Source organism: Vulpes lagopus, chromosome 10 (genome assembly GCF_018345385.1).
Source record: "Vulpes lagopus strain Blue_001 chromosome 10, ASM1834538v1, whole genome shotgun sequence".
In the NCBI taxonomy this organism is placed as follows: domain Eukaryota; kingdom Metazoa; phylum Chordata; class Mammalia; order Carnivora; family Canidae; genus Vulpes; species Vulpes lagopus.
In genome coordinates this window covers 108,512,761-108,536,857 of record NC_054833.1, presented here as the reverse complement: position 1 = coordinate 108,536,857, position 24,097 = coordinate 108,512,761, and the positions used below count along the sequence as shown (strand labels likewise).

At 42.2% G+C, this 24,097-nt stretch overlaps 1 protein-coding gene across 1 annotated transcript in view; it reads right to left on the bottom strand.

The window, feature by feature from the left end:
• The window catches only part of RANBP10 (RAN binding protein 10), a 72,006-nt gene that overhangs the window by 36,464 nt on the left and 11,445 nt on the right, over positions 1-24,097 (bottom strand). The window contains exon 3 of the mRNA XM_041771129.1: positions 10,420-10,472. Coding sequence (XP_041627063.1) covers positions 10,420-10,472 — 53 coding nt within the window. The remainder of the gene's footprint in view (positions 1-10,419; positions 10,473-24,097) is intronic.

The window sequence follows — 24,097 nt, the reverse complement described above, 5'->3', positions numbered from 1 at the left end:
TGGGGTGAAAGATCAACCAGCGTCCCATATTAGGCACTATTCTAAGCACCATACATGAACTCACTAAATTCTCATAACCATTCCTTATGTGAGTTACATACTAGTAATGCTTCCATTTTACAGATGGGGAAAAGAGAGGCACAGGGCAGTTATGTAACTTATCTCAGGTTACATAGCTGCCAGGATGTAAATGCAAACATGTGGCTCCGGATCCATGCTCTTAACCACTGAGCTACATACTGCTCCACAAGCTGACCACAACTCTAAAGATCTGTTTCCTCACATGACTAAATGTGAGCCCATCGTTGGCTCAACAGCACTGAGCTCTAACATACAGAGAAGGGGGGACGCCTGGGTGGTTCAGCGGTTTAGCGACTGCCTTCAGCTGAGGGCGTAATCCCAGGGTCCTGGGATCGAGTCCTGCATCAGGCTCCCTGAATGGAGCCTGCTTCTTCCTCTGCCTGTGTCTCTGCCTCTCTCTCTCTCTGTCATGAATGAATAAATAAAATCTTTATAAAAAATAAAAAATAAAGCCACACTTGGGGAATGGCAGAGCTGTGAGAAGAGGAAAGGGACAGTATGAGGATTACTCTGAAGAGTGCCACCTGGGCACTAGGGTGAACAGTAACTCAGTGGACACAAGGAAAGCAAGAGGATCTGGTTTTTACAGGAAGATAAACTTAGTTTGGGGCAAGCAGGTTCACTGTGTGCTGGACCTTAAATAAAGTACTAAGGTTTCTGGAGGTATGACCTCCTCAAAGATAGAGTGAGACAAAAAAGTGAGTTGTATAACTGCCTGGATGGCTCACTGGCTACTTTTCAACTAGACCTGCAGGCCTTGGAAAGCACAATCAACTATTCACAGGCCACAGTCTTTGGGTCCTTCAAAGAGAGAGAGAACTGCCTCAACTGCCTCCACACCTACTTCACTCAGCTGCTGTAATCAGGAACAAGATGCAAAGCAACCGGAGAAACAAGTAGCCCAGGGTAGAGAAGAAAGGGAGGGAGGGATGGAGGGAGTGAGGGAGGGAGACTGTGTGTGTGAGAGAGAGACAGAGAGAGAGAGGTTATTTCCTACCGTCAAGAATCACTTACTTCAGACAGAGAGGAGTGGAGGCTCTCTGTCTCAGGCAAGTCCATCATCTGTTATTTGTTTCACTCAATCAGATCAGGAACCATAAGAAAAGTGGCTTCAGTTCTACACTTGGACCTTTCCTTCTTCATAAGCTTCTCTTCTGAGGACTCATGAAAGGCAGGATTAAGAGCCAAAGGCCAAAAAAAAAAAAAAAAAAGAGCCAAAGGCCAGGTACTTCTTAACAGCAGCACCACCTGGGTAGGCCAAGGCTGGACTAAGTTACCTTCTTCTTAGACCAACTCAGACAGGGGCTGCACTGCTTGACTTGCACTCTGATACTTGCTCTGAGTGACAGTGAGATTTGGCATCTAAAATGGCTATCCTCAGGCCATTTTATTAATAAAAGAATTCTTGAAACAAATTATCAGGAAAATCCTGAAGGCACAACACTAGTGGTTTGCAGTCTGTCCTACTCTGAAGACACCAAGCCAGATGAATTTTTTTTGAAATTTTTTTGAATTTTTTTTTAAATTTTTTTTTTTATTTATTTATGATAGTCACAGAGAGAGAGAGAGAGAGAGAGAGAGAGGCAGAGACACAGGCAGAGGGAGAAGCAGGCTCCATGCACCGGGAGCCTGACGTGGGATTCGATCCCGGGTCTCCAGGATCGCGCCCTGGGCCAAAGGCAGGCGCCAAACCGTTGCGCCACCCAGGGATCCCAAGCCAGATGAATTATTTCCCACGGGGCCCAATTCTGCTCTCTTCTCCCCATGTCTCTAGTCTAAGATACCACCATGTTCTTCTGGGCCACCCTGACAGTCTCCTAACTGGCCTCCCTCCACCTATTCCTGCCCTTACCCCTACAAACCGGGCATATCACATCTTTGCTTAAATTGCTCAGGGGCTCCCTGTACCACCTGTTTCCCTGACCCAGCACCAACCATTAGGCCCACAGCTGCTTAAACCCTTTAATCTTAAACCCTTAGCCCTTAGGGACAAGGTTCCAGGTGACGTTATTTTCAAAATTTCTTATGCCTTTTGGTAACAAATTCGTAAAATATCCTGAATATATAAATGAGTGAGAAAAAAATGTATAGAAAACTCTATGGTAGATCGAGAACAAAATCTGTACCTATCTATTTCATAAAATCTGATGTTCTGGAGTATAAATCAGCATTACACAAGTTTTTTTTAAAGGCAGACCATGGGACACCTGAGTGGCTCGGTGGTTGAGCATCTGCCTTTGGCCCAGGGAGTGATCCTGGGGTCCTGAGATCAACTCCCACATTGAGCTCCCCTGAGGGAGCCTACTTCTCCCTCTGCCTGTGTCTTTCCTTTCTCTGTGTGTCATAAATAAATAAATAAATAAATAAATAAATAAATAAATAAATAAAAATAACTTTAAAAATACCAAAAATAAAAGGCAGACCACTTCATATTCCTGATCATGATGGAATAAGGTCAGGCTCGGCCAATTAAACAAATAAATAATGTTCAATCATGTGAAAATTACAAAGCACTCTACAGTCTTGAATATAACCTGGGTCAGGAAGAAAACAGAGAGGATCCCTAGGTGGCTCAGCGGTTTAGTACCTGCCTTCGGCCAAGGGCGTGATCCTGGAGCCCCAGGATCAAGTCCTGCATGGAGCCTGCCTCTCCCTTTGCCTCTCTCTCTGCCCCTCTCTCTCTCATGAGTGAATAAATATTTTTTTAAAAAAAGGAAGAAAATCAAGAATAAGGGATATAATAAATACCCTAAAATGAAAAGCTCAACTCAAACAGCATAACAGGGGTGCCTGGGTGGCTCAGTTAAGCATTGGCCTTTGGCTTAGGCCATGATCCCAGGGTCCTGGGATCAAGACCCATGTCAGGCTCTCTGCTCAGGAATCTGCTTCTCCCTCTCCCTCTCCCTCTGCCTACTGCTCCCCCTGCTTATGCTCTCTTTCTGTCAAATAAATAAATAATCTAAAAAACCAAAAAAAACAGCATATCAAAAGTTCTAAGTAGAGGCAGCACATGAGTGGTGGATCTGACTCTTAGTTTTGGCTCAGGTCATGATCTCAAAGTCATGAATTTGAACCCCAAATCAGGCTCCATGCTAAGCAGGGAGTCTCCTTAAGACTCTTCCTCCCTATGCCCCTCATCCTCCTGCTCATGTGCACATGTGTGCACTCCCACTCTTTCTCTCTTAAATAAACAAATTAATTTTAAAAAAAATTGTGAGGGGTGCCTGGGTGGCTCAGTTGGTTAAACAACTGCCTTCAGCACAGGTCATAATCCCAGGGTCCTGGGATGAAGCCATATAGGCTCCCTGCTCAGTGCAGAGTCTGCTTCTCCCTCTCCCTCTGCCCCTCCCCCCACTCATGTTCTCTCTTATTCTCTCTCTCTCTGAAATAAAATCTTTTTTAAAAATTTGTAATAAGTAAAGTAGTACTTAGAAAAAAATATCTGGGGGTACTTGGGTGGCTCAGCGGTTTCGCGGCTGCCTTCGGCCCAGCGTGTGATCCTGGAATCCCGGGATCGAGTCCCCATGTCGGGCTCCCTGCATGGAGCCTGCTTCTCCCTCTGCTTGTGTCTCTGCCTCTCTCACTCTGTCTCTCATGAATGAATGAATAAAATCTTTATTTAAAAAAAAAAGAAAAAATATCTAACAATGAACACTTACTTATCTTTATTAGCAAGAAAATTAAAATACAAGACGCCTGGATGGCTCAGCAGTTGAGCGTCCGTCTTCAGCCCTGGGCATGATTCTGGCATCCAGGATCAAGTCCCACATCAGGCTCCTTGCGGGAAGCCTGCTTCTCCCTCTGCCTATGTCTCTGTCTTTCTCTGTGTGTGTCTCTCATGAATAAATAAAAATCTTAAAAATAATAATAATAAAATAAAATTCATATGGAATTGCAAGGGAACCAAAAAAGCCAGAACATACCTGAAAAAGAAAAAAAATTAAAGGATTTATCCTTCTCAATTTCAAAACTTTCTACAAAGCAACCATAATCAAGAGAGTATGGTACAGGCTCAAGGACAAATATATAGATCAGTGGAATAGAATTGAGAATCCAGAAAAAAAAAATCCATGCATCTCCAGCTCAACTGATTTTCAACAAAGATACCAAGATGATTCAGTAAGGAAAGAATAGTCTTTTCAACAACTGATGCTAAGACAATTGGATAGCCACATGCAAATGAATGAAGCTGGATCCTTACCTCACAGCATAAACAAAAACTAAATGGATCAAAGCCTTATATAAAAGGTGTTATCACATGACCCAGCAATTCTATTCCCAGGTACACAATCAAATGAAACATATGTCCATAAGAAAACTTGTACATAAGTGTTTATAGCATAAATCATAACAGCCAAAAAGTAGACACCGTCCAAATATTCATCAAAAAATTCCAAATATTCATCAACAGACACATGGATAAGCAAAATGTGATATATCTATATAATAGAATATTATTTGGCCGTAAGAAGGAATAAAATTAGATGAACCTTGAGAACATTATGCTAAGTGAAAGAAGACAGTCACAAAAGGCCACCTGTTACATGACTCCATTGATATGAAATCAATGGAAGTCTAGAAAAGGAAAAACCATGGAGACAGAAAGTAGATTAGTGGTTTTCAGAGGCTACAGGAAAGGAGAATAAAGGAATGACTGCTAATGGGTATCGAGTTTCTCTTTGGGGTGATGAAAATGTTCTGGAATTAGAGGCTATGGTAGCACAAATTTGTGACTACACTAAAACCACTGAAATGCACACTTTAAATTGGTGAATGTTATGGTTTATTTATTAGATCTCAATAAAAAAAAAGGAATAAATAATAGTTTGGTAACAGTAATCTTTAAAAAAAAAATTAACAAAATGGAGCACCTGGATGGCTTGCTCAGTGGTTGAGCATCTGTCTTCGGCTCAGGTCGTGATCCTGGGGTCCTGGATAGCGTCCTGCATTAGGCTCCCCACAGGGAGCCTGCTTCTCCCTCTGCTTGTGTGTCTGCCTCTCTCTGTGTCTCTCATGAATAAATAAATAAAATCTTTTTAAAAAACTAACAAAAGGGATTAAATTAGTTTAAAAGATCAATCATGAAGATTTTTTTAGGTTGGGTTTTGTTGTTTTTTTTTTTATTTTATTTATTGGGGCACCTGAGTGTCTCACTCAGGTCATGATCTCAGGGTCGTGGGATTGAGCCCTGCATCCAGCTCACTGCTCAGCAGAGAGTCTGCTTAAGATTCTCTCCTGCTAGGGCAGCCCCGGTGGCTCAGTGGTTTAGCACCACCTTTGACTCAGGGCATGATCCTGGAGACCCGGGACTGAGTCCCACGTCGGGCTCCCCGGGTGGAGCCTGCTTCTCCCTCTGCCTGTGTCTCTGCCTCTCTCTCTCTCTCTCTCTGTGTGTGTGTGTCTCTCATTTCTCCAACTCCCTCTCCCTGTGTCCCTCGCCCTGCATGTACTTTTTCTCTCTCAAATAAATATATCTTTTTAAAGTTTTATTTATTTAAGTAATCTCTATATCCCACATAAGGCTTGAACTCACAACCCTGAGATCAAGAGTCATGTGCTCTACACTGAGCCAACCAGGAGCCTCTTTGTTAGGTTTTGATAATATTCATCATAGCCATTTTCCTATAAAGAGAATCAGGTGGCCAAAGCAGAATATATTGAAAGTGATGCCATAAGAAAGAACTTACTTGAACAAGCTAACAAGAGAGGAAGGGAGTCTTCAAAATGTCCTTGCCAAAAGACCAATTGGCTCTGATGGATTTGTTGATAAATTTTTCTAAACTTACAAATCAAAAGTAATCTACATATACAGCCATGAAATTAAGGACCCCTCCCAATGACCTAGTAGGATTCTTCTCAACTAAGCAAGATATACTGAGTTATCACAAAATACACCCATAAGGCGCTTATAAATATAACTGTTCACTTCTGATTAAATGCTTCCAAGTAAGTATTTCAAAATAAGGAAAAGGAGTCCCTTTTTAAGCCATTATCTAGCACCTCCTGAAGTTCCATCACATGCCTAAACTCATAATTCTCACTGCCCAGGCAGCCCAGCTTAGCCTCTACCCCTCTGGAAGGCCTCCTCTACACTAGTTCACTTGAACTAGTTACTTCTTAGCAAACCTGCTAGCATTTTGCCTATGCTTAAGACACTCCTTTAGCCCCCGCTGCTTAAATAAAGAAGTTTAGGCCCCTTGACATGGAATATAAGACTTTCTTCAACCGGGTCATCCTGACTGTTCCCAGGAAGCCATCCCATCACACTAGGCAACTTATAGATCTACCCATAGGCCTTACCACCACCCAGACCCACCCAGCAAACTCCTATATGTTTCTCAACACGAGGCTGATCACCCCTGTAAAGCCACACTAACCTCTCCAACCACCTCCATCAAACACACCAGTATCTATCAAAAAGATACATCAACGCTAAACATCTCATCTGAATTTAACACTAAAGTCTCAAATTCTAGACCCAGCCTAGGCCACCATCATCACCTCCCACCAACCATATATCCAAACAGAGCTTTCATTACAACCAAAGGTCTCTTGGAAATCAAAAGCAACTGGTAGAAAGGCTGCCATCATCCTCCATCTCATGTCCCCACTGGAATACATCCTAGGAATTTCAGGTCCAACTCTTTATGAATGGTGATAATTTCAGTTTTGGAGAATGTATGCTCATTAACCCCCAAACATATACCAAAAAAAGCAATCCCAGAAAATGGAAAGTGTCAAAGGGGATTGTGATCTTCCAAATCCAGCAGGATGAACAGCAGCAGGACACTTATTCCTAAGAGGAATGTCTCCCCTCTATCCCTACATCTGTCCTGTGCTAGGTCTTCCCACCCATTCAACCAGCCCTATATCCTGGGAAAGCCAGAGGCATCCATCCTTCCTAGGAAGAACCCCTATCTAGCTGCATTCTGATTCCTACTTACTACCTTAAGGACTAATCAGGGAGATTAACAGATACGGCAGGAAGGAAAGCCCTCAGAGCTGGCAGGCAGAATGAAATGAAAATAGGTACAACATCCACAGAGGCCCCTTTCTCCTGCCAAACAAGAGATGTGCCACTGAGGATGTTAAAAAAGGTGCCAACTCTCCTGATATGTTAATGTAGGGACTCTCACCTCATCCACTATGTCCAGGTCCCTTCTCCCTACAGGCCCACATCTTTTATTTATTTATTTATTTATTTATTTATTTATTTATTTTTTTTTTTTTTACAGGCCCACATCTTGCGCCTAGGTGCAGTCTGATCGCACAAGGGCCCCAGATGGACTTCTCTACAATGTTACATTCACAACATCAAAACACATGACCAGCAGCTGGCTTCCAACTGGCCCAGAGAGGGTCAAAAAGCCCATCTTATGAACAATGCAAACAAACCAGGCCAGCTCCACAGGGCTCTATCTTGAAGAAATTCAAGTTTGCCTAGGTAGACCTTGAACCTCCCCCTCCTACCTCATCTACTCTACTCCATGGATCTTGAACCAAATGAGCCATGCAAAAAATAGTTCTTACTCAAGAAGGATGAGCATGTGGAATTTAGAATACCAAGCCTAGCACATAGTAAAATGCTATATTCCCAATCCACCTGAAAGACATGTGAGGACTCCTTGCACAACAGCACTTGTTTTTGTTTAATTCTATTCATACTTTTTTTTTTTTTTTTAGGATGAATCTAGGGCATCTGGGTGGCTCAGTGGTTAAGCATCTGCCTTCAGCTCAGATGGTGATGCTGGGGCCCAAGGATTGAGTCCCGCATCGGCTCCGTGCAGGGAGCCTGCTTCTCCCTCTGCCTATGTCTCTGCCTCCCTATGTGTCTCTCATGAATAAATAAATTTAAGATGTATCTATTTTTTCATGAGAGACAGAAAGAGAGAGAGAGAGGCAGAGACACAGGCAGAGAGAGAAGAAGGCTCCCCATAGGGAGCCTGTTGCGGGCCTTGATCCCAGATCCCAAATCCCAGGATCAAGCCCTGAGCTGAAGGCAGACACTCAACTGCTGAGCCACCCAGGCATCCCCTATTCATACTTTTAAAACAGACTAATATATTCACAAGAGAGAAAATGTGAAAGTTCTGAAAGTGAAAAATCTTTCTAGTCCTATCCCTAGCCACCCTGTCCCTTCCCAAGAGATAACCGATATTATAAGTTTTTCCGAAGCTTTCCAAAGATATTCAATGCATGTACAAGCAAGTACAGATACATTCATTTTGCCTTTTTTATTTTTGCACATTTGGTAGCATATTATACACTGTTCTATGGCTTATATTTTCCACTTAACAATATATTCTAGACATGACTCCAAATCAGTACCTAAACAACCTCCTCATTCTCTTCATAGCTGCATAGTATTCTTTTCTGTGGATTAACAAAAATTCATTTAACCAATGTTCAGGGTTGCTTAAAGTGACATCTAATAACATTATAATAGTTACTTCCATATAATACGCTTCTTTTATCTGCCATGAAGGCAGTGCAAAAGTTCAAAGAGCACATTTGGAGTAAGAAAAAGATTAAGAGGCATCTGGATGGCTCAGTCGGTTAAGTGGCCAACTTTTGATTTCGGCTCAGGTCATGATCTCAGTTTTGAAATCGAGCCCAGTGTTGGACTCTCCACTGAATGCAGAGTCTCCTTATCCCTCTCTTCCTCCCCCTCATTCTCTTTTCCCTGCTTAAGGGCATGAACTCTCTCTCTTTCTCTCTAGTAAATAAATAAATAATCTTTAAAAATTACATAGCTGCGGGGATCCCTGGCTGGCTCAGCGGTTTAGCGCCTGCCTTTGGCCCAGGGCGCGATCCTGGGGTCCTGGGATCGAGTCCCGTGTCGGGCTCTCGGCGTGGGGCCTGCTTCTCCCTCCTCCTGTGTCTCTGCCTCTCTCTCTTTCTCTTCTTCAGTTTCAGAAGAAAGTTTCCTGAAATCACTGCCCATACCATCCCACCCATGGCCAAGTTTTATGATCTTCCACCTTATGACCCGGCTTTGGGTAAGGCAGGCAGCAAAGTTCACTCTATCCTCTTGGCTGCTACCATGATTCTCATCATAAATATCTAATATCTATCATAAATAAATAAATAAATAAATAAATAAATAAATCTTTAAAAAAAAATTACACAGCTGCGTGCTACACAAAGAGGCCAAACATGCCACATACATTCTGATTAATAACTAAAGGTCAGTTTTCACTCATATCAAAGCTGAAAAATGTTAGACCCCTGACAAATTAGTTGAATCTTGAGCAAATCTAGATTTCAAGTACTTGAAATTAGTCAATGAGAAAAAAAATCTGTGATTGATATTAAGCATAGATGGGAAAACACATAATGTTTAAGTGCTGCTCTCTTTTTGGAAAAAGCCAGTTGCCTTCTCTGTGTCTGAGGCATAAAAAATAGAGGGCCAGGGCAAAAACATAGGGACTTTAAAACAAAACAAAACAAAAAACATAGGCACTTTGCCCGCCTTCATGATGGTGCTAAGGTAGCTTGCACCATGTCACTTATGCCACTATAGGGATAAATGGACTTAGGACCATCTTCTGGAACTCACCAGCTTCTGTATCCCCTCAACTGTACACAGCCCAAGACTAGGTAAGGGTCACTGGGCAGAAAGTAGCTGAAAGGGCTCCTGGGAAGTAGAGGAGGACCATCTGCAGGGCTCAGAGCATTCCACAAATCTGAATGAGGTTGACAATCCAAGTCTTGCACACATACTATTTATTAAAAAAATCACCTCAACCATGTTCCAAGTGGGAGGCCACTTAAAAACTTGATCATTGGGCAGCCCAGGTGGCTTAGCGGTTTAGTGCCACCTTCAGCCCAGGGCGTGATCCTGGAGACCCAGGATCGAGCCCCATGTCAGGCTCCCTGCATAGAGCCTGCTTCTCCCTCGGCCTGTGTCTCTGCCTCTGTCTCTTTCATGAATAAATAAAAATAAAAAAATAAAAACTTTATCATTAATATGGTGCAGTAACAAAGAAGCCAGAATTGGCAGCAGCCTTCCTCTCCATATATGCCAGGGTCCCAGACTGGTCAAAGGCCAACAGGAATAACAATTACAAAGGCATATCCCCACTAGGAGCAAGCTCAGGTTGGTTTTAACTGCAAACAGTTCAAATTCCATGAATGATGAACACTTGCTAATTAATTTGTGAAATGGAAGCCCATACCATCCCACCCATGGCCAAGTTTTATGATCTTCCACCTTATGACCCGGCTTTGGGTAAGGCAGGCAGCAAAGTTCACTCTATCCTCTTGGCTGCTACCATGATTCTCATCATAGAATGGATCAGGAGAGCAGAACAAATATTCTCTTAACCAGTGACTCACCAGGAAGTCTGTTCATGTTGACGCCTTGAGCTGACAGTCCTATTCCCATGTACCTTCAAAAAATCACACACACAAAATTTTTGGTTAGCAAATGGTTATGTGCCTCCCTTCTAAAATATTTCTTGGTAAAAGAAAAACGGAAAAGCAACAAATAAAGAGACTTTTTTTTTTTTTTTAAAGATTCCACTTATTTATTCATAAGAGACTCTTAATACACTAAGTGGTTCTTACAGAAGCTTCACATCTTTATTTTCTTTTTATTTTTTTTTAAGATTTTATTTATTCATGAGAGACACAAAGGGGCGGGGGCAGAGACACAGGCAAAGGGAGAAGCAGACTCCATGCAGGGAGCCCGACGTGGGACTCAATCCTGGGCCTCTGGGATCAGGCCCTGGACTGAAGGCGGCGCTAAACCGCTGAGCCACCCGGGCTACTCCCACATTTTCATTTGCTAAGGAAAATCATCCCAATGTCTTAAGTAGCTGGAGAAACAAGAGGTAGTTTGTGTGTTTATAAGTCGGAACCATTGGTTTCAGTTTCAGAAGAAAGTTTCCTGAAATCACTGTTTCCAGACCCTTGGTTTTTGGCTCCAGCTAAGGCAGTGGAATCTACCCTCAAGAAGTAACTAAAGTAAGCAGATGAATCCTAGGTAGTGCTTGGCAGAGTGATGCAAGATCAATCCAACAAGGACAAGCCACTCTTCAGCAAGGACCAAGACACAGAAAAAGTATAGCTAGGCTGGCTCTGTAGAAGACTGTAAAGACCCCTCACACAGGGCTTCTTATCTGGGTATCTCCAAACTCATTACCTTTGCCCCATACATTCACCACTGGCCCCCTGATCATCCAATGTTGGGGGGTGGCTGTCTTTAAGCTCCTGAGACACCGCCCCAGCCCCACTCTTCCCACCTAAGTACCTAAACAACTAAGCCAACCACAGCAAGGTGGGGCCCATGCTGCACAACTCTGTCAAAGATATCTCAGTGGCATTCATGAGTAGGCAGGCCAGAAAAGGAAATGAAGGCCGTCTTGATCCCTGGTCCTAGGGATCAGGTCCCACATTGAGTTCCCTGTGAGGAGCCTACTTCTCCCTCTGTGTCTCTGCCTCTATCTGTGTCTCATGAATTAAAAAAAAAAAAAAAGGACCTCATGAACATACTAAAAAACACTGAATTATATACTTTAAGTGGGTGAATTGTATGATATGTTAAGTTATATCTCAGTCATACTCAACAAACTAGTAATAAAAGGCAACTGTCTAGGGATGTCTGGGTGGCTCAGTGGTTGAGCACCTGCCTTCGGCCCAGGGCATGATCCTGGAGTCCTGGGATAGAGTCCCACACCAGGCTCCCTGCATGGAGCCGCCTTCTCTCTCTGCCTATGTCTCTGCCAGTCTCTCTCTCTCTCTGTCATGAATGAATAAATAAAATCTTAAAAAAAAAAAAGGACCTCATGAACATACTAAAAAACACTGAATTATATACTTTAAGTGGGTGAATTGTATGATATGTTAAGTTATATCTAAAAAGGCAACTGTCTTAATAATTAAGGCCGTATATGATAAGTCCACAGCTAACATCAAACCTAATGGTAAAAGACTGAAAAGTTTTTCCTAAGATCAGGAACAAGACAAATATGCCTGTTTGCCACCCTAACAGAGTATTAGATGTTCTAGCCAAAGCAATTAGACAAGAAAAAAGAAATAAAAGGCACCAGAACTGAAAAAGAATAAGTAAAACCATCTCTATCCACAGATGACATGATCCTGTATGTAGAAAACCCTAAAGATTCCACAGAAATGCTATTAGAATAAACAAATTCAGAAGTAGAAGGATACAAAATCAACACACAAAGAGCAGTTGTTTTTCTATTACACAGTGAACAATTGAAAAAGGAAATTAAAACAATTTGATTTATAATAGCATTATAAAGTATAAAATACTGGGGTGTCTGGGTCGCTCAGTCTGTTAGATGTCCAGTTCTTGGTTTTGGCTCAAGTGATCTCAGGGTCATGAGCTCTAGTACTGCATCATACTCTGCGAACAAAGTTTGCTTGAGATTCTTTTTCCCTCTTCCCATCCTCCCACTTGCTCCCTCTCACACTAAAATAAATAAGTCTTGAAAAAAAAAAAAAAGAATAAAATACTCAGGAATAAAAGTAGACTAAGGAGTTGAGCGTCCGCCTTTGGCTCAGGCCGTCTTGATCCCTGGTCTAGGGATCAGGTCCCACATTGAGTTCCCTGTGAGGAGCCTACTTCTCCCTCTGTGTCTCTGCCTCTATCTGTGTCTCATGAATTAAAAAAAAAAAAAAAACTTAACCAAGGAGACAAAAGAGTATACTACTAAAAACTACAAAATGTTGCTGAAAGAAACAGAAGAAGATACAAATAAATGGAAAGACATCTGTGTTCACAAATTGGAAGACTAATATTGTTAAGATCCCTAACTACCGAGTGTGAAACACAGATTTTTTTTTTTAAAGATTTTATTTATTTATTCTTGAGAGACACACACTTAGAGAGAGAGAAGCAGAGACACAGGCAGAGGGAGAAGCAGGCTCCATGCAGGGGCCTGATGAGGGACTCGATCCCTGGACTCCAGGATCACGCCCTGGGCCAAAGGCAGGCGCTAAATATTTGAGCCACCCAGGGATCCCTCGAAACACAGATTTAATGCTATCCATATAGCATCTCAAGGAATAATAAATAGCCAAAACAATCTTGAAAAAAAAGAAAAAGTTGGAGGACTCACACTTCCTGATTTCAAAACTTACCACAAATCTGTGATAATCAAAACAGTGTTGGTACTGGCATAGAGACAAACATATAGACCATAGTAACAGAATAGAGAGCACAGAAATATACCCTCCCATATGTGGTAAACTGATTTCGACAAAAATGCTAAGATCATTCAATTGGAAAATGACAGTCTTATCAACAAATGGTGCTGGGACAACTGGATATCAAATGCAGAAGAATGAAGTTGGGCCCCTACTGTATGCAAAATTAACTTAATACAGATCAAATAAACAAAGACCTAAAACTAAAACTCTCTGAAGAAAACAGAGGAGAAAAGGTTTACATTGGAAACAGCAATGATTTTTTTGGATATTACACCCAAAACACAGGCAACAAAAGAAAAAAAGTAAACTACATCAAAATCGTAAACTTTGGGGATCTCTGGGTGGCTCAGTGGTTTAGCACCTGCTTTCGCCCCAGGGCGTAATCCTGGAGTCCCGGGATCAAGTCCCGCATCGGGCTCCCTGCATGGAGCCTGCTTCTCTCTCAGCCTGTGTCTCTGCCAGTCTCTCTCTCTCTCTGTCATGAATGAATAAATAAAATCTTAAAAAAAAAAAAAAACTTAAACTTTTGTGTCTAAAAGGACACCATCGACACCGTGAAAAGCAACCCACAGGACAGGAGAAAATATCTGCAAATAGTATGTGATAAGGGTTGGTGTTTTTATTTTTTTTTTATTATTTTTTTTATTTTTTATTTTATTTTTTTTTAGGGTTGGTGTTTTTAAAGATTTTATTTGTTTATTTGAGAGAGTGAGTGAGCAAAACAGAGAGGGAACAAGTGGAGGGAAGGAAAGAGGAAGAAGCAGACTCTCTGTGGAGCAGGGAGCCTGCCACAGGGCTCGATCCTAGGACCCTGGGATCATGTTCTGAGCCAAAGGCAGACAGTTAACTGACTGAGCCACCCAGGCACTCCTGATTAAGGGTTCAATATCCAAGATATTTAAAGAACTCCTACAACTCAACAAAAAACAAAAAACATAACAAAACAGAAAATCTATTAAAAACAGGCAAGCGGGACACCCGAGTGGCTCAGTGGTTGAGTGTCTGCCTTTGGCTCAGGGCCTGATCCCGGAATTCTGGGATCGAGTCCCATACTGGGCTTCCCGCATAGAGCTTGCTTCTCCCTCTGCCTGTGTCTCTGCCTCTCTCTCTCTGAATAAATAAATAAAATCTTAAAACAAACAAACAAACAAACAAAAACAGGCAAGCACTTGAGTAGTTATAGAGACAAATGGCTAATAAGCACATGAAAAGATGTACAGCCTAACTAATCACTAGAGAAATGTAGATCAAACCACAATGTGAGGGATCCCTGGGTGGCAGAGCAGTTTGGCGCCTGCCTTTGGCCCAGGGCACGATCCTGGAGACCCGGGATCGAATCCCACATTGGGCTCCCGGTGCATGGAGCCTGCTTCTCCTTCTGCCTGTGTCTCTGCCTCTCTCTCTCTCTCTCTGTGTGTGACTATCATAAATAAATAAATAAATAAATAAATAAATAAATAAATAAATAAATAAATCAAACCACAATGTGGGACCCCTGGGTGACTCAGCAATTGAGCCTCAGCCCTGGGCTCAGGGCATGATCTCCAGCTCTAGGGATCAAGTCCCACATCGGTTTCCCTGTGAGGAGCCTGCTTCTCCCTCTCCCTGCCACTCCTCCTGCTTGTTCTCTTTCTCTCTCAAATAAATAAAATCTTTAAAATTAAAAAAAAAAAAAAACTACTAAAAAAATCACACTATGTTTTTAAAAAGCTTGATTTTTAACAGAATTTCACTTCTGGGTATATACTCAAAAGAACTGAAAACAGGGACTTGAATACTTATTTGTACATCCATATTCATACTAGCATTATGCACAACAGTCAAAAGGTGAAAGTAAACCAATCCAAGTATCTATCGCTGAATGGATGAATGGATAAACAGAATGTAACATCTGTACACATTATAATATTCAGCCTTAAAAAGGAAAAAATTCTGGGGTGCCTGGCTGGCTCAGTCGGAACATGCAACTCTTGGGGTTGTAAATTCGAGCCCCATGTGGGTATAGAGATTACTTAAATAAATATAACTTTAAGAAAGGAAGGAAATTCTGATATTATACTACAACGTGGATAAACCTGAAAACATTGGGACACCTGAGTGGCTCAGTGGTTGAGCACCTGCCTTTAGCTCAGGTCATGATCCAGGGCCCCTGGATGAGTCCCACATTGGACTCCTCGCAGGAAGTCTGCTTCTCTCTCTGCCTATGTCTGCTTTTCTCTGTGTCTCTCATGAATAAAGAAATAAAATGTTTTTTTAAAAGAAGAAACCTGAAGACATCATACTAAGTGAAATTAGTCACAAAAAGACAACTGCAGGGAGCACCAGGGTGGCTCAAGTTGTTGTCTGACTTCGACTAAGGTCAGGACCTCAAGGTCCTGGCATCAAGCCCAGTGTCAGGCTCCCTGCTCATAGGAGACTGTTTGCCCCTCCCCCTTGCTCATGCTCAGCATGTGCACTCACTCTCTTACGCTCTCAAAAAAAAAAAAAAAAAGAAAAAAAGGACAGATTTTGTTTGATTCCACTTATAAAAAGGTATTTAGGGTAGTCAAATTCATAAAGACAAAATAGAACGGTAGTTACCAGGGCCTAGGGGGAGAATCAGGAGTTACTGTTTAATGGGGACAGATTTTCAATTTGGGAGATGAAAAAAGTTATGGAGATGGATGGTGGTGATAGTTGCACAACAATGTGAATGTACTTAATGTCACTCAACTGTACATTTAAGAATATTAAAATGGTAAATTTTATGTTGTGTATGTTTTATAATAAATAAATGAATACATATCAATGCAACTGCCCCTTGTCCCAAAAAAGGTTCAAGTTCACTATCATCAGCTGTAACATTTGTTATTACAGAAAATTTTTTCCTCTATTCAAGCTTGGGGATTTAGGATTCAGGGAGACAATACCTTCACATGTTCATTCTTTCAGAAATGTCATCTCTGGCCAACATCCAGCATGTGGATATGTGTTTACTCAGTTCTGATATCCCCTAAATACCAATAACCCAAGCCATCCAAACACAAGAGATGGACCCAAAGTTTACAGGCCCAAACCCTATGTCTTATGCTACAATTAACAAACTGATACAAGGTCTGCTGCCTACCTCAGGATGCAGGAGATAGAGGAAGGAACCTGCAGCCCTCAGAGGAAAATCATGGAGCCACAGCAGTGTTGGGCACATAACAGACATTCAACAAACCCCTAGCATTCATCCATTCATGGTCTGGTGAACTTTATCACCAATGTCACAGGATCTTTCCCAACTATATTACAAGGGAACCTAAGCTTCTAGCTGGTATGGTGAGATAATAAAAGAGCTACATGATAGTTCAGCTACTCTGAACTCAGCCACAGCACCTCCAGTACTATTCTCCCCTCTTGCAGACACTGGACTTTAGCAGTGAGATTAAATAACTTACAATCATGAAGCTAGTGACATTACAGGCATAGAGGGGAAGTCTACTACTCCATCCACTCATGAAAAATCTAAGGAGGCCTGAGGTTCCCTCTCAATCACCAACAAATGACATGTGTAGTGCTTTGCCAGGTCATGGACTCATGTGATCCCAGCTCTCTGACAGGCTGGCAAGAATAAAGTAAAATAATAAGGAAAGAGCATAATGAAAACCCCAAACCCACATACGTTCTCCTGGACACATACAGTAGTACCTCTGCATCTAAGCAGCATTGACAACACCTCTCTCCTCTATGGATCTCTGGTGGCACTTGAAAATGAATAAATTGTTAGGAGCTGTTGAAACCTTGCTAAAGTGGAGTAATTCAGTAAAAACAGGTGTGATAAATTTCTTTTTATAGAAGCCCTTGAGATCATTCACCGACTCTATAAAAATCCTCTGTGTCCAATATGGTGTTGGGGACACAAGGATTGGGGTCTGAATTCAGTTACTGCACTCTAACAGTTTCTAGAGGCAAGGAGCAAGTCAAAGACTCAGGATGCACTGACTCGGGGATTCCCAGAGGATGTGAAGGCTGAGCCAAGACCTGGTAAGGAATGAGGGGGAAGAGAGGAGCATGTTCCATGCAGAAGCAGCAGAATGTGCTGAGACATAGTGGCAAGAACACAGCTCCACAATCAAGGAACTAAGAGAAATTAGTGTGGCTGGGTCACAGCTTGGGCAGACCTAAAAAGAACCAAAGCTGGAGCAGGAAATGGGCTATTCACATACAGTCTGCATGGTAGCTTAAGGAGTTTGAACTTCATGGAAGGTAAATTAAACAGAAAGGATTTAGAAAAGGGTGCAGCAAAAAAAAAAAAAAATTAAAAAAAAAATAAAAGGGTCAGCTGATCAAACCACTAATATCTGTAAAATGGGCTGAAGAGGCAAAACCAAAGGCTTGACAAGGGCTGGACAAGGACAGAAGCAGTGAGGATGGCAAGGCATGGAGAGAGTCCACTGTTCTTTTTTTTTTTTTTTTTTTTAAGATTTTATCTTGGGACGCCTGGGTGGCTCAGGGGTTGATCATCTGCCTTCGGCTCAGGGAGTGATCTTGGGTGCAGGGATCAAGTCCCATATCCGTCTCCCTGTGAGGAGCCTGCTTCTCCCTCTTTCTATGTCTCTGCCTCTCTCTGTGTGTCTCTCATGAATAAATAAATAAAATCTTTAAAAAAATAAAAATAAAGATTTTATCTTTAAGTAATCTGTATACCTAATGTGGGGCTCGAACTTACAACCCTGAGGTCGAGAGTCACACGCTCTACTGACAGCTAGCCAGGCACCCCTGAGCCAAGTGCTCTTTAGAACACAGTAAACTTAGATGCATGGGGGAGGAGATGCCTGGGACACAGCCCAGCAGAGCTAGTCACCATAGAAAGGGCTCCAAACTTTGGAGCCTAAGTACTTGGCCTCTCAGTAGTGGCTCTTCCCCAGCTCTCTTCCAACCCTGGCATTTACACCGTGTGCAAACAGCTGAACAAGAAACATACCTGCATCAGAGCAAATGTATCAGGCAAGCCCAGATTCAAATCCTACCCCTACCACTGAGTTCACCATATGCCCGAGTCAGCTTGTCAGAGACTGTTCCTCAGCTATAATCATCAGCCCTAAGAGCCTTCAATGTAGTCATTAAACAGGATCCTGGGCATGGTGCCAAAAGGGCTGCTAGTGGACAGTGGATGACTCCACTGTGCTTTAGTTCGCACCTAGAGGCTTTTCTAGCATTGGAATCAGGTAAAATAGGCCATTTCTGAAGGCCTGGATCCTGGAACATCTAAAAACAAGGGGCTGTCTACTGGGGATTGCCAAGGAAAAAGGAGATGAGCATTTGCTTCCTTCTTCGTAACATGTCAGACAATGCTCTAACACTAACAGATACAAGCTGCCTTGGTCACCTGGGAGGGAGGCAACATGGGTTCTCATTCCCTAAAGCAGGTAACTGGAATAGACAGAGCTTAGCTCCCCTATATTTAGCATCTCCACTAGGACTTTCTTTTCAGGCAGCAGGATATATCTGAGGAGCTTGAGGGCAAACTTATTAACCCCATATCATGACTGAAAGTAGGGTAAACCCAGCCGATTTACTCCTTTCTTCCATATGGCAGCAAAATGGAAAATACCCTTTATCAGAGAGGTGAGACAGCCAGAAAGTATGAAGGGACAATAGATAAGCTCTTTGGGGCAGTGAGACCATGAGTTGGCCTCTACTTTCTCTGTTTCTACTTCACTGCCAAAACCACAACACAAGCTAGAGCTAGAAGAGTAACTCTATCTGTGGGGCTCTCGCGAGAAGAGGACAGCAAGCGAGCACAGCTCTGGCCAAGCTGGAGAGCAAGACAGAGGAAGAGCAACGGCTCTGGCAAGCCCCTCCACTGACCACACAGCCAGGTCCACCCTGAAGCTCATACACTGCAGGCAGCAGAGAAGAACAGGGTCCCTGGTAAGTCACCTACAATGAAAATAGACTGGTGGTTTCTGGGGCCCATGCTGCCCTCCCCTTGCCTCTGCTGACTCTCCCACAAAAGCAAGTCTGCTGAAACCCTGCAGTCACACGGGGATATGAGTGGACTCCAGTCAGCTTGGATTCTTCTTTTTTCCTCTCTGGTTTTCCATATTTTCTACAATTAACATAAATTACTTTAATAGTCATAGAAAAACATTTTCCAGAGCCAGTTGATGGCACATACTGAGGAGGTTGTTGGCTCTCACCCATCAGACTCCCAGGGCAACATTTCAGTCCCAGGGAGACACAGCAGGGGACCTGGTTTTCATGGTCAACCGCTCAGTACACCCACTTCCCTGAGCCTTGACAGGAGGGCAGAGGCTGCATGTGAAGAGTACACCTTCAGAAACAGCAGGAAATTGTCAAAAGCCCTGCTCAGCAGAGGAGCTGGGGCTCTGGCTCATGTAGTACCAGGTGAGTCCCAAGCACAACCCAGAGCATACACCCAGAAAATCTTCCTGCAGTAACACTGGCTCAGCACAGCTCCAACTGACCCAGACAGGCCTGATGGTGAACAGAGGACGGGACCTGAGAAACCAGACCTTTGGAGTCTCACAGCCTCCAGAGACATACAACAAGACCTGGGGCCAGGAGACCAGACTTTGCTGTTATCACCCATCCAGTCCTGAGAGACAGCCTGGAGCACCATACACAGGGAACCTTTTTGGCAACAAATTTAACACTCCCTTCCTGCCTCCTGAAGAGAAGTAGAAGAGTTTTAAAGTGACAGGAATACTTTGCAGCAGGACTCTAGAGACAACATCCCAGACTCTGAAGCACGGTCTCAGACACTCCAGCCTAATTCAGGACTCTTGGTCTCAGATATCACCCCACATCTCAAGTTCCCTATCAGAAGAGGAGAGGCTGGACTAAAGGGCTTCTAAGTTCCTTCCCTGCTCTGACCTAGAGACTTCAATTCTTGGCAGAATAATGTCTGGATACTGTTACAAATGTGCTGTACCCAGATGCAAGCCCAAGATGGGATAGATACTGAAACAGCAATCAAAAAGCCACCAAGAAGACATCAAAAGAAAAGGCAATTACAGACCAATATACTTTATCAACATAAATACAAAAATTCTAACAAAATTGCAGCAAACCAAATCTAACGGTGTATTAAAAGGATTACACACCATGATCAAATAGGATTTATCCCAGGAAGCCAAGGGTGGGTTCAACATTAAGAAAATCAACCAATATAATAAACCACATTAATAGAACTAAGGAAAAACACTCGTTTGATCATCTCAATTGCATGCACAAAAAAACATTTCACAAAACCCAACACTCCTTCAGGACAAAAGCAGGAATAAAAGTAGGAATAAAAGAAAACAAAAAAGTAGGAATAAAAGGGAACTTCCTCAATATGATAAAGGGTATTTACAAAAACCCAATGGTGAGCTTTTCCCCTAAGACCAGAATAAAACAAGTATGCCCACCTTTCACCACTAGTATTTAACTTTGCACTAGAGGTCCTAGCCAGAGCAATCAGATAAGAAAAAGAAATAAAAGGCATTCAAATAAGAAAATAAGTAAAACTGGGGATCCCTGGGTGGCTCAGGGGTTTAGCGCCTGCCTTTGGCCCAGGGCGCAATCCTAGAGTCCCAGGATCAAGTCCTGAGCCGGGCTCCCAGCATGGAGCCTGCTTCTCCCTCCTCCTGTGTCTCTGCCTCTCTCTTTCTATGTCTATCATAAATAAATAAATAAATAAATAAATAAATAAATAAATAAATAAATAAATAAATCTTTTAAAAAAAGAAAAGAAGTAAAACTATCTCTATTTGCAGATGAAATGATTTTTTAAAAATATTTTATTTATTTATTCATGAGAGAGACACAGAAAGAGAGAGGCAGAGACAGGCAGAGGGAAAAGCAGGCTCCATGTAGGGAGCCCGACGTGGGACTCGATCCCAGGTCTCCAGGATCACACCCTGGACCGAAGGCAGCACTAAACCGCTGAGCTACCCGGCTGCCCAGAAGTGATCTTATAAAAAAATCCCCAACAGTACACAGAAAGCTCATAAGGGCTAAACAATGAAATCAGCAAGGGTGCAGGATAGAAGATCAACACACACAAAGCAGCTGTGTTTCTATGTACTAACACTAAACAATCTAAAAAGGAAATTTAAAAAATAATTTTATTTATAACATAGCATCAAAAAAGTAAAATACTTAGGAATACATTTAGCCAAGGAAGCAAAAGACTCATACACTAAAAACTATAAAACACTGTTAAAAGAAATTAAAGAAGATACAAATAAATGGAAAGACATCTTGTGTCCATATTAACAACTTAATATTGTTAAGATAGAGTATTATGAACACTCTCCAAATTGACCCTAAAAGTCAATACAATCCCTACCAAAATTCCAACAGTGTTTTTTTTGTTTGCAGAAATGGAAAAGTCAATCCTCAAAATGATATGGATATGCAAGGGACCCTCAAGTAACTAAAACAACCTTGAAGAAGGAAGAACAAAGTTAAAGTATTCACACTTTCTGATTTCAGAACTTACTAGACTACTACAGTTAATCAAAACAGTGTGGTACTGACATAAAGTAGACACAGACAAATGGAATAGAATTTAAAGTGCAGATATACACCCGTATCTATTGCTAAATTACTTTCAACAAAGGTGCTAAGTCCATTCAGTGGGGAAAGAATTGTTTCTTCAACAACCGGTGCTGGGAGGCATCAGCATCTGGGTGGCTCAGCTGCATCCAACTCTTGATTTCAGCTCAAGTCATGATCTCAGGATTGTGAGATAGAGCCCCACGTTAGGCTCCACAATGGGCTGGGAGGCTGCTTGGGACTCTGCCTCTCCCTCTGCCCCTCCCCCATTCTCTGGGAAAAAAACACAATTGGTGCTGGGACAAGTGGACTTCTACATGCAGATGAATGAAGCTGAACCCCTCCTCCATATCATGTATAAAAACTGACAAAAAATGGATCAATAATCTAAACATAAGAGCCAAAACTATAAAATTCTTAGAAGAAAACAGGGAAAAGCTTCATGACCTTGGATTTGGCAATGGATTCTTAGATGAGACACCAAAAGCATGAGCAACAAAAGATGAAACTGGATTTCATCAAAATTAAAACTTTTAGGGTACCTGGCTGGCTCAGTTGGTATTGGTAGAGTATACGACTCAACCTCAGGGCTGTGAATTCAAGCCCCACATTAGGCGTGGAGCCTACTTTAAAAAAATTTTAATTAAGGAAAAAGTTAAAAAAAAAAAAAAAGGGGGGATCCCTGGGTGGCGCAGCGGTTTAGCGCCTGCCTTTGGCCCAGGGCGCGATCCTGGAGACCCGGGATCGAATCCCACGTCGGGCTCCCGGTGCATGGAGCCTGCTCCCTCTGCCTATGTCTCTGCCTCTCTCTCTTTCTCTCTCTCTCTCTCTGTGACTATCATAAATAAATAAAAATTAAAAAAAAAAAAAGTTAAAACTTCTGTACATCAAAAAACATTATCAAAGGGGGACCTGGGTGGCTCAATCAGTTAAGCATCTGCCTTCAGTTGGGGTCATGATCTCAGGGTCTTGGATCGAGCCCCACAGTAGGTTTCCTGCTCAGAGGGAGTCTGCTTTACTCTCTCCCTCTGTGCTTTCTCTCTCTCAAATAAATAAATAAAATCTAAAAAAAAAAAAGGGATGCCTGGGTGGCTCAGGGGTTGAGCATGTACCTTGGCTCAGGGCATGACCCCAGAGCCCTGGGATCAAGACCCACATCGGGCTCCCTGCATGGAGCCTGCTTCTTCCTCTGCCTGTGTCTCTGCCTCTCTCTGTGTCTTTCATGAATAAATAAATAAAATCTTTTTAAAAATTAAATTAAAATAAAATCTAAAAGAAATTATCAAGAAAGTGAAAAGATAACCTAGAAAATAGGAGAAAATATTTGCAAAGCATGTATCTGATAAAGGTTTAATATTCAAAATATACAAAGAGGGACTCAAAGGGCACCTGGGTGGCTCAGTTGGTTAAGCGACCGACTCTTGATTTCAGTTCAGGTCATGATCTCAGGATCATGAGATTAGGCCTTGTGTTGGGCTCTGTGCTCAGCAGGAAGTCTACTTCTCTCTCTTTCCCTCTGCCCCTATCCAGCCTTGCATACTTGAGCACTCTCTAAAATAAATAAATAGGGATCCTTGGGTGGCTCAGCAGTTTAGCACCCGCCTTTGGCCCAGGGCGTGATCCTGGAGTCCCCAGATCGAGTCCCACGTGGGGCTCCTGGCATGGAGCCTGCTTCTCCCTCTGCCTGTGTCTCTGCTTCTCTCTCTCTCTCATGAATAAATATTTTAAAATAAATAAATAAATAAATAAATAAATAAATAAATCTTAAAAAGGGGGGGAGATTCAAATACTTCTATACTATTGTTCACTTCTATGCACCATTATTCACAATAGCCAACAGATGGGGAAAAAACAAACCCAAGTATCCATCAACAGATGAACAGGTAAACAAAATGTGGTATATATACCACATACCATTCCATAAAAAGGAATGGCCCTGATACAGATCACAACATAAATCTTGAAAATATTATGCCAAGTGAAATAAGACATAAAAGTACAATACATAGGATTCCAGTAAGATGAAATATCTAGAATAGGCAAATTCACAGCAACAGAAAAGTTACCAGGGGTTGGGAGGAGAGGGAAATAGGGAATTATTGCTTAATGGGTACAGAGTTTCTATTTGGGGTGATGAAAAAGTTTCGGAAAATAGATAATGGTGATGATTGCATAAGATTGTGAATGTAATTAATACCACCGAATTGTACACATAAAAATGGTTAAAATGACACATTTTATGTTATATATATACTATACCCCCACACATGCACACGCGCGCACAGTCACTAAGAACGCCCCCTGA